This window comes from Canis aureus, chromosome 6 (genome assembly GCF_053574225.1).
Source record: "Canis aureus isolate CA01 chromosome 6, VMU_Caureus_v.1.0, whole genome shotgun sequence".
NCBI classification, from domain to species: Eukaryota; Metazoa; Chordata; class Mammalia; order Carnivora; family Canidae; genus Canis; species Canis aureus.
Genome location: NC_135616.1, coordinates 52,987,823 through 53,007,940, shown reverse-complemented (window position 1 = coordinate 53,007,940; position 20,118 = coordinate 52,987,823). Strand labels below are relative to the sequence as shown.

Sequence of the window (20,118 nt, the reverse complement as noted above, 5' to 3'; positions counted from 1 at the left end):
TCCTTCCCTTTCTCCCTTCTCCCATTGAGAGACCCAAAGGCACTAGATAAAGTAGGGTCATTTCTGAGCAGCAGGGGCCAAACACAAAGAAATATGGAGACTAATCCCCATTCCCTTTGGTAACCCAGAAACCTTCTTTGTTAATTTGATTGATTCATTTTATATCCTTATGGGATAATAGAAATAAAACCACATTTTACAGTTACATTATAGAAGTCAATATCACATCCGGGATTATCTTTCTATGGAAGCATTATGCCTGCTACTCAGAAAATTGTATTTACACCCGGAAACCCAGCTGTCTGGTAACTGCTCCTCCAAAAGGAAAACTCATTGAGAAGGTAAGTCAGCCAGGATAACTTTCAGGACAATCACAACCAAGGCCAGCATCTGCAAGTCTGAAATATGGGATGTTATGACACTTGGTGAATTACTTCTGACGTACTTAATTATGCAACAACAAGATTTGCAGGAGCATAACCACATAGTTCCCCTGGGTATGCTGCCAGTGTGCTCCACAAATGATTAAATATAAAATAAACAACAGCTAACTGTGAATTATGAAGTTGTAATTCCACCAAGGGGGTTCCAGTGATGTCATAAACCACTAGAGCAAAGTTCATGTCACCAAAGGATCCCAGATGGGCTTAGAGGCCTGTTACTCAGCAGTGGTCTCTGCTGCAGATACGGTTCCAGAAAAGCCTTCCCCTCTTAGTTTGTGGCCCTTCTCATCTCTGTAAGGGCCTTCCATTTCTATTCTTTGTCTTTGAGCTTTCTAAAGTCACAATAACCCTGCTTTACCAAATGATGTTTAATGAGTTAAATCGTCTGTCATTTAAGATGCTATTTCTATCCCCACCCCAGACACACACTCTTTGGACAACAATCTATGAATTTCATATACATCATTACGGGAAAAAAAAACATGATATTTAATAGAAAATCCATTTAGGACAAAAGCCTTTTAGTATACCATAAAAGGAGATATTTCAGATATACCTTGAGTATGTGCCAAGCTTAGTACCCCACTAAAGGAATAAATTTGTCTTTAAACATGGCAAAATTGGAAAAGTTATGTTGAAATTTCAAATACAACTTTCTGACAGCCAGTATCTGAAAAAGTATATTAAAACTTGGTGTCCCCACCCAAAAGCTCCTGAATTAAAGTTCTGGGAGTGGAGTCCAGCAACTTGTGCTTTTACAACCCTCTAGGTGATTCTGATGCATGTTAATGTTTGAGAACCACTGGTCTATAATTAATGCAACCCAAGGTTGAGTCTGAACTTTGCTTTCATTTGGTAATGCAGGACCTTATCCATCTACCCCTTATCCGTTCTACCCCATGAGTTTCTGCAGGCCCTGGGGGGGGGGGGGGTGGCCTTCCCACATGACAATGAATAGTCTATGTGTCACCATGTGACATCCAACAACGTTTTTCCTCTGTAGTATGAGTTTATGAAGTTATGCAGAACCTTATAAACATGTTTCAGTCAGGGTTTTGTTTAGAAAACACTGAGATGCATCCTACTCATTGAATGGTTTTGAATAAAATTCTATATGCTGGCAAAAAAACCCAAACAACTTTGCCTTTTCAAACATGTAGAAAATAAGTAGGCAAAATTGCATAAGTAAAAAAAAAAACTGTGCTTTACCAACCATTAGACAGTAAGGAAGGACTTAGTAAAAAAAAAAGAAATGCAAAATACTGAACTATAACTTCTACATGTGGTATACCTTCATCTGAAAACATACTTAAAACTAAAGTTAAATTGCAAATATTAGCATCTGTGTGATAGATTGCCCTCTCTTTGGCACATGTTTTTTCTTCCAGAATAAGAGCTGAGATAACAGTCACTGAAAATTAGTCATAGTTAGGATTTTTGCAACCTTCAATAATTGTCTTACATTTTTCCTTTAAAAAAAATACAAAGCACTCAAAACAGTGCCAGGCACCTAGTGAGCGCTCCATGCATTCTTTACTCAGTAACTGCTTATTAAATCATTTACAATATGAAAAGCATCATCAGTGCTCTGAAGCATAAAATATCTGCCTCTCTGCCCTTGTCTTCAAAACTGTATTTACCTGGTTGCAGAGATCAGACTAATGCTTATTTGGGGGAGAGGTTTTTTTTTTTTTTTAAGATTTTATTTATTTATTCATGAGAGACACAGAAAGAGAGAGGCAGAGACATAGGCAGAGGGAGAAGAGGCTCTTGGTGGAGAGCCTAATGTGGACTTGATCCCAGGACCCTCAGGATCAAGATGTGAGCCAAAGGCAGATGCTCAACCGCTGAGCCATTCAAGTGCCCCATCAGGGGAGAGTTTAACAACAATGGACCACAAAGGACACAGTGGATGGCACACAAAAATACATCATTCGATGCCAATCACTCTAAAAGAACATGGTCTGCATCTATGTTTGCAAACGACGGTATATGAAAATCGTGTGCAATAAAAATGCACATGTTTGGGAGATTCTGATTCACTAGGTATAAGTGGGGTCCTGGAATCTGTATTTCAAGACATTTCAGTTCATTCTGATGAAGACGAACGAGGCATCACACTTTAAGATATACAGGATTCGACTGTAAGCCCGGTAGAGAAAGAATCAGATGAGTCATTATTTCTCTTTATCTCTTTCCCCTCAGTTGTTAGAAATGAACTGCACATGGGAGACCCGTAGAAGGAGGAAAGGAACAAAGTAAGTAAACAAGAACTAAAGGAACGTTTTCCTACATGAGGAAGGATTCCATAGTCTCTAACGGAGAACAGTAATCCAGCCATCTACACCCCCAGAGATTATACAATCCTGTAAAGTACACACAGCATTTTTATCAAACACACAAACACTTTTCCATATGTCAGAACTGATGTTGCTGACAGATCTGTGTTCCTAATCTCCAACAGCCCCTGAGCATGCTTAGGAGATGTTTTGATTCTCTTTTGCATAAAGCGCATGGTAAACTGCTTCTTTAGACCAGCACAGAATCATGCAACAAATTTGTCCAATTGCCTCACCCACGGTGACCTATTTTCTCCACATGTACCACAGGTGATGCTCATCTGCTATCAAAGAATGCCAAGGAGATTTAATCGTCAATTGCTTAGCAACAAAATAAAGAGTCTCGGATGCTTTATGATATAGAAATGCAGTCTGTATGTCTTCTAGGTTTATCAGATTTCAAAGCAATACATATGAAAGCAGGTCACATATCAAACTGGGAGACAGAATGTTTATCTTACTCAACTGGTTAGGAGACCCAAGTTCACACAAGAATGGCAACTTTATGTATGACCACAGTTAGCATGGTAAGTATTATTCATGTATAAAAAATTAAATAGACCTCAAAGAAATCTCAGAGAAGCGGTAAGGCAGTGCTATGTCAGAGCCACTATACTACGTAGAAAATTCAACATGGTTGGTGTCCAGGAAACTTAGTGGCTGTGTGAGGTCTGGGATAAGAAATCTTGACACCTAAAAAAAACAAAAAAAACAACAAAAAAAAATCTTGACACCTGATGTCCTAAACATATGTCATCTATTCGCCATTAAATTCAGTGTCCAAATTGAAGAAGGGCATTTGTCTTCTTCAGTCATTGCACAGTCCGTAGTAATGGATGGAGTAAGTGGAAATATGAAAGGTTGATGCCATCTCAAAGTTTAAGAAGATTCAGATTACTGGTTCATGCTAACAAGGAGAAGGGTGGCCTGAAGGAGATGACCACAGTCAGGAACTTCTGAGCCAGATTCCCAGCTCTGCCAGGCACTCATGGGGTGACTTATGCACGTCACTAAAAATCATAAGGCATCAGTTCCTGACTGTAGATCAAAAACATGTGTCTACTTAGTCACTTGGTAAATGACATGCTGTAAGAGCGTGACTTTTGGAGTATGGGAATATTCCTAGTTTTAGTGACATTAAATGGCCTCCAACATTGACTGGGAAACCACATTGGATACATAGCCAAGGCTGGCATAAGTGACATTTGTCAGAGATGTTATGGAAGTGGTAGCAGGAAAAGAACAAACATTTCATTTGAGTGTCTTCAATGGGGGCAAGTAGGGTATTAGAGCCTTTGTTCACATTATCTCTTATTCCAAGCTAAAGATATTAATGTGCCAGTTTTTTTAGGTGAGAAAATGGAGACCCAGAGATTTATCTAAAGTTAACTAGTAAGTTGTAGAATCATAACTTAGCATAGAATTGTCTAAATACAAAGCAAATGCTTTGAATCCCCTGATACTCTTAAATCTAAATTAAAGATTTTTGCTTTTTGCAGGCTGGCATAAATTTATTGAAACACATCCTTAGCTTTAAATTTTTGCTTGATAACATAATTTAGAAAAGTTTCCACTTGATTCCTATGGAATAATAATAAATTTTGCCCCAAATTCCTTAAGTATTTTAAATAAGGCAGTATCTTTTTTGGCCTGCTGTGTTCCCACAAGGAAGACAGGTACAGCAGGTACATGTCCACTTTACAACAAAGACAAAGAGCCAAAGGAAATAAAAAAGATTTGAGCAGCATGGTAATGTGTTGTGAAGTGGCATGCTGGTCTCCCTGTTCTTAATTCAGCATTGTTTCATTAGACTATAATGTACTCATAAGAATTTGGTTAACATCAAAGATGATGGGATAGAATGAAAAATAGATAAATAAAATGGGATCAGGAGAGAAATATTCAAGTCACTTAACAGTAGCTCCCTAAAAATCTCTAAGCCTGTTTTCTTCTCTGTAAGATGAAAATATTTATGCTATCCCCACCTATTTCTTAGAACTGGTTTTATAAACTATAATAGCACTGGTATATGTTCTTACAGTTTGTGAAGCAGTTTCATATTTTATGTCACTTTATTATTCATATTATTAATTCTTTAAGACAAATAAGACATTAATTTATATAAGTAATCAGGGGAAAGAGTTAAATCCACCAGGAGTTTGAGTATATATAGTAATTCAGTTAAAATGATTGACTTTAAGGCCTACCCAGATACAGCTGGAATTTCCTGGCTGTTCAAGGTAGCTCTGATTCTCCAAACCAAAAAAAAAAAAATCCAACACAGGGCAGAAAAAAAGATATCCTTACCACCTGAGGAAGGAGACTGTTGGGGTAAAAGAGAGGTAAAAAGGCATAAATTTAAACAGTGTTTCATATATTCTGAGTCAAAATGATCACACTCAGAAAAATCTCTTCTTCCCTGAGGGCAGCTAAGAACAGACTCCTAACAGTCAAGTGTGCAGTGATATTATGTTCTGTTCCTCTTGTCAGAAGGGATTCAGCCTTTGAAATATGTGTAGCAAAACTGCAGATTTCAGTTTCATGATTAATGAACTAAATTACGTTTTATTTCTTAAATGTGTTGAGGATTCATCCTGTGGTCTTCCCTCAAACTTGAGTAGAGCTGCTGAACAGCACATCTGGTTATAGGCAAAGAGCTCTCTGGGTGGTTCTTCTTTCTTCCCTCAGAAATCGACAATGTGGGGAACTGCAGAAACTTTTATTGGGCAAGTGTGGTTTTTTAATCCTTGAAAATTATGATTATTCTCTCTGTTCCCCCTTTCCCATGAGAGGAAGATTAGTTATTTAGATATATCTAATTCATAAGTCAAAAATTTTGTTCTACATGATTTTACATCATTTGATAATACTTTCCTTAAAGAAAATATTTACATTCATCAGGCAAATATTTTAACATCAGTTTGCCGGGGAATAATTTTTAAATACACTTCATAATAACAATTTATATTTTCTCTGCAATTATCACTTTATTTTATTTTTTTTTTCAATTATCACTTTAAATAGGGCTGTGGTACCATAGATTTTCACATATAGATAAATGCATTACTTTTTTTTTTATAAGTGCTTTTCTTATCAAAATATACTACTGTGTCCCAGAATATGTCATTATCATACCTGATCATTGTTCTACAAGGTACAGAGCAGTACATGTCGCTTTCATCCTCCTTTTTTTACAAAAGCATTGTATGAGTTTTAAAGCGTTTTTTATAAAGAAAGAAAAAACACTTAAAAAACAAAAAGTCAAGGTTGAGAGATCTGTAATAACAGAAACCGTACAGTCCCTTAAGATATTTTCTCCCCAACAGTTTTGTGGAGCTCTTCCCTGCTCAACCATGTAAAAACTAATTTTTTGAGCAGTAGTAGTTCTCCAACTGTGGTCTTGGAATGTCCTTTAAGTATTATGCAGGCTTTTCCAATTTCAAAAAGAGACATGTGCTCATGTCTAGGGAAGGTTACCAGCTAGAACAAGCAGAAAAGAAAAAGAAACTGTTTACTCTGAAGGAGTAGGACCCACTGGAACCTGAGAACTCTGGGAAACGGCTGTGACGTCAAAGCTCCCACAATCCTTGGGGAGCTGTTATTTATTGTTTGTGTGTGTTTCATTTTTCTGATGAAAGCAAATGGGTTACATGTTCGCATATTTTCTTAATTTGGGGTGAAACGCAATCTTTGAAAATATGATTAAAAATTCCTCCATTGACTTAAAAATCAGTAACGAAGAATGTTAATATAAAAACTGTGTAAAAAATAAATAAAAAGGAAATATTTTAACAACAAATCATGAACTGTGTCTAGTTCAGGGTGGTGAAATATAGGTGACTTTACCTTCTCATTTAAACTTTTTAATGTAAAATAATATGTTTTTTAAAATAAGCATGTATTGTACTTTGGCATTATGCTATTATTTTTTTAAAAAAATTACTCGCAGCTAGAAATTGCAAAAACAGCAGAACCACACTATGCAAAAAGAAAAAAAAATCTATATAAGTTGTTTACTGCAGCTTTACTATATGCTGTGGAATATGCCTCTCCCCTGCTCACCTCCCCCTGCCAAATCTCTAATATTAAGAAAATATTTAAGGTAAATTAACAACCATAATACATTTAAAAAATAATTAAGCAATACTTGTAAAAAGTGCTGATTATTTCATTGTAAGCATCTATTGAAAGGGGTTTGCTTGGTCTAAAATGAAGCTGTCAAGAAAGGTGTCATAAGGAGGTGAGATAGGAGCAGAACCATGAAAGGTAGCATAAGTGGGTTTGCAAAAAGAGTTACAGAGCAAGGACATTTCCTATCAGAAGTCAGAAAAGAAGACTAGAGGACATGGGGAAATGTCCCAGCCTAACTAGCATGCTAGGGAGACGTAGAACAGTTCTGATTTGTGTGTGAATGGGCAGGTGGCTGGGACATGAATGGAAATATAGACTATAAAAGGTGGTTAAAAAAACAAACAAATAAAAAAAAAAAAACAACCAAACAGGACAAATAATTTGGTCCTGATGTATAATAAAATAAGACAAAAACAGAGAGAGAGAGAGAGAGAGGCAAATCATGAAAGACTCTTAATGGAACAAACTGAGGATTGCTGGAGGGGAGGTGGGTGGGGGACGGGGTAACTGGGTGATGGGCATTAAGGAGGGCACTTGAAGTAATGAGCACTGGGAATTGCAACTGAGGAATCATTAAATTCTACCTCCAAAACTAATAATACTGTATATATTAACTGAATTTAAATTAAAAAAGTTTTTAAAAGAATAAAAAGCTATTGTGAGTTCTAATGGGAGAGAGCCATGATGTTTTTAAAAATATGTTTGTCAGGCAGCCCTGGTGGTGCAGTGGTTTAGCGCCGCCTGCAGCCCAGGGTGTGATCCTGGAGTACCCGGATCGAGTCCCACGTCGGGGTCCCTGCATGGAGCCTGCTTTTTCCTCTGCCTGTGTCTCTGCCTCTCTCTCTGTATCTCTCATGAATAAGTAAATTAAAAAAAATCTTAAAAAAATGTGTTTGTCAAAGAATGCATTAGCATGCTTTTTATTCATTCAGCAAAAATTTCTTTAGGATCTATCATTCATATCCCCCTGTGCACCACCTACAGATAGGAAGACAAGTGTGGATTCAGGGAGACTCAGTTAGTTAGGAGGCTGGTACAGCACTGCAGGTGAGATATCATAGATTTTTAAGGGAAGATGGATTCAGGTGATTGTAGAAGGTAAACTTGTTGAGATTTGAATGTGGACTGGACAGAGGAGGAAAGGAAGGAGTCCGGGTGAGTCTGAAATTTCTGAGTTTTGCATCCCCATGTTGTGATACAGAAAAACAGGAAAAGCTGTAAGAGGATCAGATTGGGGAAAGAGAGCTCATTAGTGCCCTGTTTCACTATTTCTGAGTTTGAAGCATTTAACTGTGACGTTCACATGGGAATGCTGAATAGGTCGCTGCATATATGGACCTGCAGTTCCAAGGGGGGGCCTTGAAGCTGTAACCTGGGAGTCTTCACTATGCAGATGGTTGCTGAAATGGTGAGCTGGAGGACATCTCCTAGGCAAATAGTAAAAAGTAGGAAGGGGAGTGGAGAGAGAGCCTAGTTGGATTAGAAAGGGGATCCACTAAAGATGGGGAGGTTGTTCTATCACTTAAGCATTCACTGAGCCCAGGCAACAGGCTAGCAGCTATCCGCAGCTAGCTAGCGGCTAGCTAGCAGGCTAACAGGTAGGTACTGGACTACCGTGATCCAGACAGGTGCTTAGGGAAGTCACCCCAGTGGAAAATGAAGTCACAATGTACACAATTATGGAGCATCACCTCCCAGGCTGGATTAATGACAATATGTCAATGCCCAGGTATAAAGAATTAGATCCAATGTCTACTTCCACTGGAACTTTCAACTTATAGGTATTTATGAGTTACCTGAAAGAGAAATAGAACAGTTACCAGTTCCCCAAAACCTCTACTCCCAAGGAGTGGGCTAAAATGAATTATCAGAGAGGAAAAAAATACATGAAAATGGTTGGTTATGCTATACACCATTGAGCTCAACAGCTTTCTCCTTTTCTAGATTCTAGAAAATAGCATTTAGGAGGCTTCCGTGGCATCTAAGTACCAGTTTTCTCTGTAGACACATATCTTGGACAGCCAGTTGAGGCAAAGAAGACAAGCAAGGCTGACAAGAGCAGGAGGCTGGACACTGATTCCCTGACCACCCACCAGGCCCAGGCCAATTCCTCCAAGCCCCTTGCACACTAGCATGGACGTATGTGGATACATACAATGGAAACTTGAGAAAATGGGGTTGTCTATATATAACTGAAGTGCTGGCTAGGCCTTTCACTTTGCCCCTGAGTCAAGCTGATTAAACTTAGCATATCCTGGCTCCAATTTTGATTGAGTTGGGCCCCTTGGCCTTTATGTTGTATATCTGAATCCTCTTTGAAAAGATTTGGCCTCCCCATATATATTTAGAGTACTGGGAGAGTGCCCATCTGTTTTTATGCTTATTTATAACTACACCACCTTCCAGCACTGTGAGGTCCTTTAAAATATAATGACATGACTGATGATGAGAAATTAAGTGAATGGGGTGAATGTTCTTACGCTCAGACAAACGTTTGTGGGAATGCAATTTCCCTTGCAGCGCTGGCCTGGCACTTCTGTTTCTCATGAACACCCCGAGCTCAGATTATCTTGGAAGGTGTGTATTAACCACCATTTCTACTGAGAAGACAGAGTATTCATTCTGCCAGTTTGTTGTTCCCACTGTTGCCTTGCCTTGTGGACCTCGAAATTCAGGGTGTGGGTAGGGAGAGAAGCAGAAAATCCTAAGATTTACAGAAGGGGGTTAAGAATCTGCCTCATATAAATCTTCCTCATGTAAATCACTTGAAACTCTTGCCCAAAAAGCAGGAGTCGAGTGGGAGCCAGGAGTTAGATCTGGGGACACACACAAGACTTGGGGCAGTTCTTGTCCTGCTTTGAGGGAAAGAGGGGGTTCCCCTAGCCCCGGGGCCTAACTCTGGGACGGCCAGTGCCTGCCCTCTGTGAAGACTGGGAGAGTGGGGGGTCTGTGGCAGCTTTGCAGCAGCTCCCTAACACGCCAGCGACCCAGGGTCATCTAGCTCCACTTGGGAGCCCTGGGAGAGCGCCCCTCTCCCCTCCTGCTCACCTTGGAATCCTGACCACCTTCATTTCAAAGGCAAGAGGGGCGGGACGCCTACCAGCTCTCTCCGTGTTTCTGCGAAAATGCATGTCTATAGCATGTATTTCTGCAGTCCCTGGCGTGTCTTCATGACATTGATATGTCCTATCTTTTGCTACTTGTGTAGAAGGGTCTTCCAGCGTGTCGCTCTCCTGCTGAGTCCAAGGTTTTCGGAAGCCAGAGCAGGTCCCGCCCCGGCTTAGAAAGAACGCGCCCCCTTTCGGCAGGAGAAGGCAAGGCTCGAGGGTACATTGCACCCCGCCAAGAGCTGCGCCTCACGGGCCTGGGACCTGGGAGCACGCGAGCCGAGGTGCGCTGGGGCTGTTTGCATCTCTGCTCCAGCCGGGATGGAGGACGCTAAAATCTAAGATACTGTCGAGCTCTGTTTTAAAAGTTAACGTTGTATTTTTCACTCAACTTCTGTATTAACACTCCCTTGCTCCATCTCCTCCCTCCCTCCTCTATCCCCCCAAAGTGGTGAGATTCCACAAAGCCAGCTCCCCAGGCCGGGTGAGATCTCCATTTCTGCATAGAAGCTTCGGTAGTCTCTTCTCTCCCGTCCGCCCGCCCGTTAAGAAAACTTCCAATCGCTTGCAAAAAGGTCCAAGCAGACAAAATAGGAACCAGAGGACCTGTCCTTGTTCTTTCTAATAACTCGAATCTTGGGGATCCGAATTAATACACATTTTTCAAATTCATTCCTCACTTATAATGGCAAAAATAAGCCTCAAAGTGCTTGGGAATTAGAGCTCTGTCATTACTGGGGCAGCAAAGGGACTGGCACATCCATTACCCGAGGACTGAATTCTGGTCATGACTTTGTTCCTATATTTGAGAACTGCAGGAGCAGCAGAATCGTTAAGATTCTGATTGTCCTTAGACTCTTCTGAGACATCACTTGTGTGTGCGATTGATTTGTTCTGACGACTTTTCTTTATTTTCTTTCATAAAATTTTCTCCACCAACCGCTGTTTGTGCCTTTCGTCCTCATCCAGCCCTTAAATTGACTACTACCCCTGTATTCAGCTTCACAGATATTTTTTCAAGCAAAGTGGTTCCAGGACAAGTAAAATGTGATTTTTTTCAGTCGAAACCTAAAATCCATAGTTCATAATTTTCTGTACAACTACTTCCTTAAGGCTGCCTCACTAAATTAGACAAAATACCACACCAAGAATCTACTAATATTCGGACCAAGGTGAAGACATCTTACTCAAAAACTTCTCCAGGTAGAAAACAAACGCTCTGACCCCAAACACCAATGACTGTCTCTCCTCAGAATTCTTGACAATGTATCTCCGCATTTATTGATTTAATTAAAAAAAAAAAAAAACAGCACTTAGAGAAAAAGAGGTGGTGGCAGTTTGTCAATATTGTTATTACTGTTTGAAATTAGTTTTAACTGAGTGTTGTTAGCCTGTTCATCAAACTATTTGAATTTATAAGAATCAAAATTCTTGTGGATGAATATTAATACTGTTGACACACAAATCCTCTTTGTATTGTTGCAAAGGGAGTTAAAGGACACCAACCTATGGGGGTGGGGTGGTACTGGGCCCTGCATCAAATTAAAACAGAAGTCCAAGCAGAGCACCTAATCAGATTACAATGGGGTGGACTTACAGGTAGTTCTGTAAACGTTTGGACACGAAGTGGACACAGGAAGTTAGCCTCTTATCCAAGTATTTCCTGTAAATGTCTAATCTGTAGCTCAGAGAAATACTCAAAGCATCCTCTTGATTGACCTTACAAATTGACTTAAATAGAGGTTGCTGAGCCCCCAAGTTTACTCTCTCTTCGGGGTGAAGTTCTTCCCCACAAAACTCTTCCACCTTCTGCAAAAAGAAAGAAAGAAAGAAAGGAAGGAAGGAAGGAAGGAAGGAAGGAAGGAAGGAAGGAAGGAAAGAAAGAAAGAAAGAAAGAAAGAAAGAAAGAAAGAAAGAAAGAAAGAAAGAAAAAGAAAGAAAAGCAAAATGCAAGCCTTATCTCCTTCTCTATAAATACTACTTCCCCTCTCCCCATTAAAAAAAAAAAAGAAAAGAAAAAGAAAACTTCCTTTGGCTTCTACTAACTCCATCTCTCAAAGAATAAAAAGCAAATACCTATTCCCAGAACTATTGAAAGCTGGCACCACCAGGAACAGGAGGCACGCAGGAATCGCCCGCACACACAGGCGCGCACAGACTTGCAACATCCCTGTACTGGAGTCCTCTGGGCGCCCCTATGGAGGAGCAGAGTTCTCCTTGAGCGAGTGGCCTGCGTGGGTGCTGAAGGAGGGAGCAGGCAAACAGGGTATTATAGGAGAGGAATTGTAAAAGCAACACATCTTCCAAAAAAAATCAAATGGACCTCTAATTGAAAATCCACAGATACCATTTAAAAGTGAAAAAGGGTCTGGGAGGTGGTTGCTGGATGGAAGCGGGGTTCAAAACTCCGATCAGAGTGGATCAGAGCCAGTGGGGTAGGAAGGTATCCTTGGTTCTGAAGTCGCTGGGGTTTTTTCGCAGGGGAGGGGTGTGGGTGACATCTTGTTGGTTTGGAGATGACTTACGCACTCCTGCTGTAAAATCTAAAATGACGCCCCTGGGAAGATGAAGGAAGTGCAGCGTCCCGGGTGATCCACGGCTGTCCGCTTGGCGCTCCTACGTTCTGACCTAAGCAAGTAGGGGGACCGCCAAAGTCACTGTGCCAAAATGCACGGCTGCATGACACCTAAGGTGCCGCAGAGGTACCAGAATCTTGGAAAGAGCTCCATCAGAGAAATGAACGGTGGAGGCAGGGGCTCACCGTTTAACGGAGTTGGGGGATCTGGAGCCCCAGCGAGGATTGGATGCCTGGGGCCTCGGACTATACAGGCCCAGATCCCTGACCTTCACACTCCAAGCTGCCCTCCTCTCTCAGGCGGTGGGGGGAGTTACCAGACTGTCAGTTTTTCCAAAATATTAAGAGGAGGCCATCCAGTGCCCTGCTCCTGCTTGTAGGATAAACAAGATTTACCACCTCTTCTCTGAACTTGACTTGCGACCGTGGGGACTCAGTGACCTACCTTGATCCTGGATTTCACTGCCTTCCATAAAGAGAAAAAATTTCCAGGCTACCCTTAAAATGATATATTTCATTGACTCCCCTTTGAATCAAGATAATTGAGGCCCAAATTCAGAGTACCGGCTCCAGGGCCCCCAGGGTGGTGCCGGCAAAAGTTTCTGGAGCCCTAGATGTTACAAATGCTGAAACTCCAGGGAACTTTATATTCTGAGGCATGTTCCAACTAGGAGCACCCTAGAGAATGCTCCCGCTCCCCCTGGGCTTACCACTGGTTGGGGGGGCGGGGGGGTTGGGGGAGGTGGGGGATTTGGTGGAGTTGGGCTGGGGGAGTGTGGCAGGAGGATTGGGCAGGCGTTTCTATCCCGCCGCGTTTACACCTCTCCCTTTGTGACAAATCGATTTCCCGCGCCGCTGTTCTGCATTTGCATCCCGCCGAGGCCCGGGGCCCAGCTGCGCCAAGCGCACACTTACCACCGGCTTCGGAGTGTGTGCGTGTGTGCACGCGTGTCTAATTGACTTTCCGTCTACCTTTTTATGACTACATGTGTTTCCAACAAAAGGTCTTATTAGGACAATCTGGTTTCACTAATTTAGAGGTTGGGAACGTGGAAGGCAGGCGCTTTTTTTTTTTTTTTTTAAGAGTTTGCAGAAGTTCGGATTAAGAAATGACAGCGGGATGCACCGTCCTCCTAAGAGTAGGTCTGCCTATTTTTATGACCTGTTCCTCTTTCCTCTCCCTGGCTTCCCCTGTTCTACCCCCCTTTGCACTCCACACTCCTCCATTAGCCACCGGATTCCTAACTGTTAAAGAACCGTTTCTTTAAACACTTAAGACATCTGAACCCACAAGTCTGAGACATTTACTGGGCTGGGAAAATCAGAAAAAGGGAAAAGAAATCATTCTACAGAGAGGAAAGTGCAATGAACATCAACCAAGGGGGAATAGTATTGTGGCGAGGAGTGAGGGAGATAAGAGAGAAGCTCTCACTTTGGACTCAACTTAGTTCCTCCATGCTAAGGTCAGCCCAGATGGTAAGTGAAAATTTGCAATATTAGTGTAAACGGAACCTGTTTTACTAATTTCAGCTGAAAAGAAAATTTAGGAAGGACATGTTTCTATAGAGCTGGAAGAGTAAACCCTGTCTTTTACGTTTCCATGCCTCTGAAGGAGATTATGCTTTCCCACTCTGGGGTAGACTCCCCGAAGGCTGCGAGGGGCATTTTATTCTCAGTGTGGTTTTCTGTCTTTTAGGCTCAGAGCCTTGCTTTGACTCCTCTCTTCCCTGATTCAGTCTGAGCCTCACTATCCACTGCACACTGGAAGCCCAGCAGGGCCCACCGGTCCTGACTCAATGAGTTCACAACAGCGTCCTCGGCAACTCCTGATGGGGGACCCGAGGACTAAGGACACGAGTCCTCCTAGACAGTATCGCCCCACTTACCAGACCTTCCTATTCTTATCTCAGAGATGAGTGAGGGGGTTGAGGAAACTTTGCTTCTAAAAGCAACAACTATTTGTTAGAAGAATAGGCCCCAGCCATCTCAAGAAAGCAAGGCCTTATCCTGTTTCTCTGCTACTTTCAGAAACCCCAGTGTCAGTCACTTTGTCCCCATCACCTGGGTCTGCATTTCTGCTACCTCCCTCTGACCTGTCTGTGGACCATCCTTCCTTAAGCATCCATTTCCTGGCTGGCATCCTAACCTCAATTTCCTTCCGGGGCCCACTCCCCATTAGGCCTCCTTGCTCCTGGAAACTCGGAGGTGTGTGTCCTCAAGAATATAGTGGCAGGTTCCTGGAGGTTTCACCCCCTTCCCTCAGGATGCACAGTTCCCAACATCGCTGCTGCCCTTTTTATGTCCTCGGCAGACCCCAGGCGGGGTGCGCAGCGCGATCTTGGCTACGCCAGGCCTGGGTCTCACAGGAGCCAACCTGGACAGCTTCCCCACCACCGCAGACCACCTCCGCCTCAGCTTCGAGGGGCTTCCCAGCTGGCCTCCAAGCCCAGTCTCCTTGTTCACACTAGAAACCCACCAAGAACCCGAGCTCCCTTCTCAGAGGCATCTCCTCAGAGCCAAAGGGCAGGAACGGTGGGCATCCCTCCAGCCCTGGACTATCCCGCGCCCGGCGCGGCCAGCACAGCCCCGGGCTTGCTGAGGCCACTGGCCCTGGGCCTGCTTTTCATCTCCCTCTGCTTGTTTTAGGGGTAAAGCACCAGTGGCTGGTCTCTCTTGCCCCACCCTCATCTTTTACGTGATCCTGTTTTCTGTTGTGAGTTCATCCTCCCGCTCCAAATAGTGATAAATGTTGGGGTGAATAATTAACCGTGGCGAAAGAAGACCAGCAGAAGGTGCAGAATCAGTGAAGCTGGGTGATAGGCACTTGGAGATTCGGGATACTATACTCCCTATGCTTTGCATATTTACATTGTCCCTAGTTGAACGTTGAAAAATAATCGTTATTTCACCGTGCAGTTTCTCGAAGTTCATAGTATCTACACAAGCAATTAACTCACACTGGGGACAGTACAGCAAGAGCAACCCTCCTCTCTCCCTCCCTCTCCAGGCACCGATATCTTCAACAAGGAAGCCTCTGCATACTTGCCCACCCGTTACCCAGGACTTGGGGACATCGGGTCTTCATTCCTCAGAGCTGGCCACCTCTCTCTAGAGACAGACCAGGCCAGATTATGTTCAGTCTAAATTCCCTATAGCCTTCCGCCTCTGAGAATACTAGAGGGGATCGAGCCCAGTTCGATTTTATCTAAAAAACACTGAGGAGATTCTAGGCTTGGACTAAGGAAGCTGGGCAAGGGGCAGGCAGCCTGCCAAAGAGAGGGGGGCTGTCCTTGCCCCCTGCTTCACTGTGGCATGCGGGACTCCTACCACTTTGCCAGGCCTTGCTTCCAGCTGTTTTGGGTCCTGTTTGCTTTGTCTATCTATTTCCTGAGAGTCTGATACTGGCAGGGTTTATTTATTTATTTCAATGATGGCATGGCAGTGGGTCTCTTGTTTTCACAGATTCCAAATTCGGAGACAAAATAAGTCAACAAATAATGAAATGTGAAAGAATTTGCCTCGTTTAAAAAACTTCCAGCCAAGTTCAGGCTCTTGAAATCTCTGGGAGGAAATATCACGCCCCAGTGTCACCTGTGGTGATTCAGGTGACAGGTCTGTTCCAGACTCCAGAACGGACAGATACACTTGGAGTCACATTTTAAGGCACGGTTAATAACACCAGGCCAGATTTCCATGGGGGCGCGATTGGCCGCCGGGAAGGACGGCAAAGGGAGACTGCGTGGACTTTTCTGGAGGTGTTAGGGCCAATCGGGAGAGCTCCTTGAATGGGACACCAGGCTCGGCTGGCTCTGGGGCCCGCGCTGCTCCTGCGCATCTCTCCTGTGCGGGATCGAGCGGGGCGGGAGCTCGGGTTTCACCCCAAAGGACACTCCCTTTGCTTCGCCCCCGAGTCTCCCCGAAGCACAGGCCTTTGATTCTGCCGGGGGGGTCTCAAAGCCTTGTGCAGGTGAAGGGCGGCAAGAGCAGAGAACAGAGCGCAGCGCGGCCCTGGGAACCCACGCGGGGTACGCAGCCCAAGCCGCGCGGGTCTCGAGGCTGCGCGCTGCGCCCTCCGCCGCTCCGCCCCGCCTACCCCCGAACCCACGCTCGAGGCCCGGGAGAAGCCCTCCCGGCCCACCTCGGCATCTAATCCGCCGCCTTCCCCAACAGGGCAGGCTCCCCGACTTGCACCCCTCCGGGACCCCGTCCCAGCCAGCCCGCTTGCCCCGCGTGCTGGAGGACCTAGCAGCCGTGCTCGCTCGGGACCGAAGGGCAGCCCGGTCGGCTTCAGCGAGGTTCCGCGACCTCCGGGCCTCCGGGCCTCCCTGCAGCGCCCGGCCCGGCTGCCCCCTCGGCAGATCCCCCCTTGCATCATCCAGCCTCCCTGCCTGTGACTGGCCCTTCCTCGGGCTACCGCCACCACCTCTCCTCGCCCCCGACTTTCTCCCCCTGGACTGGGTGGGACCCCGGTCCCGGACACACACTCCCGCGGGGATGAGTCCCTCACTCACTGTCTTGCTGGGGGGTGTCGCTGCCGCTGGTGAGTCCCGGCGACTCCAGGAGGCTTCGGCCGGCCTCGCCCACGCTCTCGTCCGCCTGCGCCGCCACCATGTCCCCGGCTTCCTCCAGGTCTAGCAGGTGACTGACGGAGAAGTTCTTTTTCGCCTGCAGGGTGTCGAGGTTGCCGGGGCTGTCCAAGCGGCCGCCCAGCGCCGGTTGCCGCTCCAGAACGTGCCCGTAGCTGGAGGTCATGGTCTCCCCCTCCGATCCCACCCACCCCCCTCTTCCCGCTCGAATCAACACCAAACGCTGTGGGCGCGAGGGGGGAGAGGAGCCGAGTGGGGAAGAGAGAGGGGGGAGTGGAGAGAGAGAGGGAGAGAGAGAGAGAGAGAGGGAGAGAGAGAGAGAGAGAGAGAGAAGGAGGGGAAGGACAAAAAATTGGAAAGGGGGGGGACCCCCTTCTGCAGAGCAGAGCGTTCTACACCAACAGCCTTCGACAGCCTCGGCTGCTTTCCTGAGGCCAAGTCCGGCGCGATCCAAGGAGATAATCCACACCAAAAAATAAAATTAAAAAGTCACCCTATGTTCAAGTCAGGAGAAAAAAATTCCTTCCAGCTATCCAAAAGCGTCCACACGCACACACTAAAAATAATAATAAGGGGGAGAAAGGAAAGGGGAGGCCAGCAGGGCGGGGGAGTTAGACACACAGAAGAAGAGAGAAGAAGGGGTGGGAGAGAAGAATCAAAGTGTTTTTTTTTTTTTTTCAAGGTTAAAAAAGTTATTCCCAGGCAAGAGTTCAAGCACCAACAGAAGAAGGCTTGTTCCAGCTTTAAAACATCTTCAAGAAAACGTGTTCCCCCTCTCTGCACTCCTGTGGATTCTCAGGAGTGACTAAAGTTTCAGGAGGAGAGGGTGATGTCTTGCAGATGTATTGGAGAGCAGGATTCTCACTTTACTTTTCGTAAGAAGAAGAAGAAGAAGAAGAAAAAAAAAAGGGCTTCAAGAGTCCGAAAGAGGGTGGTGGTGGGTTTCCCCCCTTTCCCTTCTCTCTCTCCCCCTCTTCTTGCTGAGCTCCTTTTTCCTTCTCAGTTGGATCAAGAAGCTCTCTGGCACTTCAAAAGGCACAAACTGGCATGCAGAGGAGGCTTTGTAGGGAATACAAGAAAATTGGAGACCCCTGGGAGGGCAGATCTCGACTTAATAGGAGCCTGTAATTACGTGGCAAAGCCTTTGTGCGGTGCCTGACGTTTTACAGACCCCCTTTCTCCATCACAATCTCCTTCTTCCTCCTTTCCCTCGGACCAAAAAACAGTCTGATTAAGAAAACCCCCTTTGCCAACATCTGAGCCAAAGAGAAAGAGAGAGGGAGGGAGCGAGTGAGGGAGGAGGGAGCAAAAAGGGAGGGAAGAGAAAGGGAGAGAGCCCCTTTGGATTTTTTAAGTAAAGGTCTAATTATCATTCCCCTGCAATAGTATCACGGGGAGAAAAGACAAACTGAAACCCACAGTCACTTCAAACGGGCGATTATTTTGCTTGGGCATTAACTCCTCCAGATTTGTTTAAGATCCTGTTGGAAAATCTCATTTGCATGTTTTGGTAACAGCTGTGGGGAAACTTGTTGGAAAAAATCCACAACTATCTCAATCAAATTTTCTTCTCTTTCGGCTTTTTTTTTTTTTTTTTTTTTCTCCCAAGCGTTTCCTGCAGTTCTAACAGTTTTGGGGGGTGGGGGTGGGGGAGTGTCTGAGAGAGAACGAAGGAGAGAGCAAGCAAATTAAGGCTACATTTGGCTCCGTAGAGACAGCCTATTAAATAATGTAATAAAATAACAGGAGCGATAATAATGAGAGGCTCTCCCACGCTTCTTCCGCGAACCAAAGGCAGGGTAGGGGAGATCTAGAAGGCGCAGAATCGATTCGAGTCTCTCGCGCCGCTAGGAATCCCGGGGCCAGGGCAGTGGGAAATTTACATATTTATTTAGCTGGAGGAAAGGACTCTAGGAGTGTAGCATAATTGCTCCCTCCTCCCCCCCACCCTGGCCAATTTCGTAACCTCTTTGGAGCGGCCAAGGTCGCTTCCCCAGGCGACAACGCTAAGCCAGAGGGTCGCGTTGCCCAGATGCGCAGGAGGCAGGGGCATTCCTGGGGCGAGTGGCCGGGCTAGGGTCCTGCGCAGTTCAGGGTCCTACCCGGGTGCCTGGGCGGGAGGGGGAGGGCGCGTAGGAGGAAAGACAGGAAGGAATAGAGGAACCCCTAAGTCTACGGATAATGCTCTGCCATCCGTCTGCTGAGCCCTAACTTGACAAGGAACAGAGAGGTGCTGAGGGATTTTTTCATGACCTGTTGGAATTTGGTAACAGCTTTAATAGTCTCATTAGAAATGAGTTACTATATGACGAGTAAGTAAAATATTAAGTGCTTATTTGTGGCATTTTATGGTCTCCAAACATAAATACACACACATATACATACTTTCCCACTGGCTTGATTACTAGACTTTTTTTTTCCCTTTTTTTTTTTTTTTCCCCGTCCTGTAGCCGAGAGGCTCGACTGGAGAGAAAGAAGGGTCCGAATGTGTGTAAATGGTTTCTGGGCTCCAAACGGCCATAGTTAGCCCAGAACTCCCAGCCCTGATCTGGGAAAAGAACATTTGATGCCATCAAAGGGCTGCAGATTGAAACCAGATGTGCTCGCCTCGGTTCTTTCCATGCATTTAATTAAGGAGCCGGGATGGAGGAGACTTTTTCATCATTAGTCCACCCACTCCCCCCTTCCTATTTCCATCCCCTCGCCCTCCACCCCCCACCCCCCGCAGCCCCCCTCCCGTCCTCTCGCACCCCTGACCGGGAGCCCAAAGCCCCGCCAGCGCCGCGCGGTGCGCCGCGCCCGTAGCTCCGTCTCCGCAGCGGTCGGGGCTCTAAGCAGCTAACATCTGTCCGCGTCTGGGCCGGTGCAAGCCGCGCTGCAGGGCTAGCGGGACGCTGGTGGGAGGCGGACGCGCACCCGGGTGGGCCCGCACCGCGT

General features: G+C 45.1%; 1 protein-coding gene across 2 annotated transcripts in view; it reads right to left on the bottom strand.

The window, feature by feature from the left end:
- The window catches only part of PRRX1 (paired related homeobox 1), a 72,932-nt gene extending 54,367 nt beyond the window's left edge, over positions 1-18,565 (bottom strand). Inside the window, exon 1 of one of the 2 annotated variants that reach the window (XM_077901622.1) lies at positions 17,107-18,565. In XM_077901622.1, coding sequence (XP_077757748.1) covers positions 17,107-17,347 — 241 coding nt within the window. In that variant the 5' untranslated portion in view covers positions 17,348-18,565. The remainder of the gene's footprint in view (positions 1-17,106) is intronic. The other variant, XM_077901621.1, reaches the window with a different exon arrangement.
- Between the last annotated feature and the right edge of the window lie 1,553 nt (positions 18,566-20,118).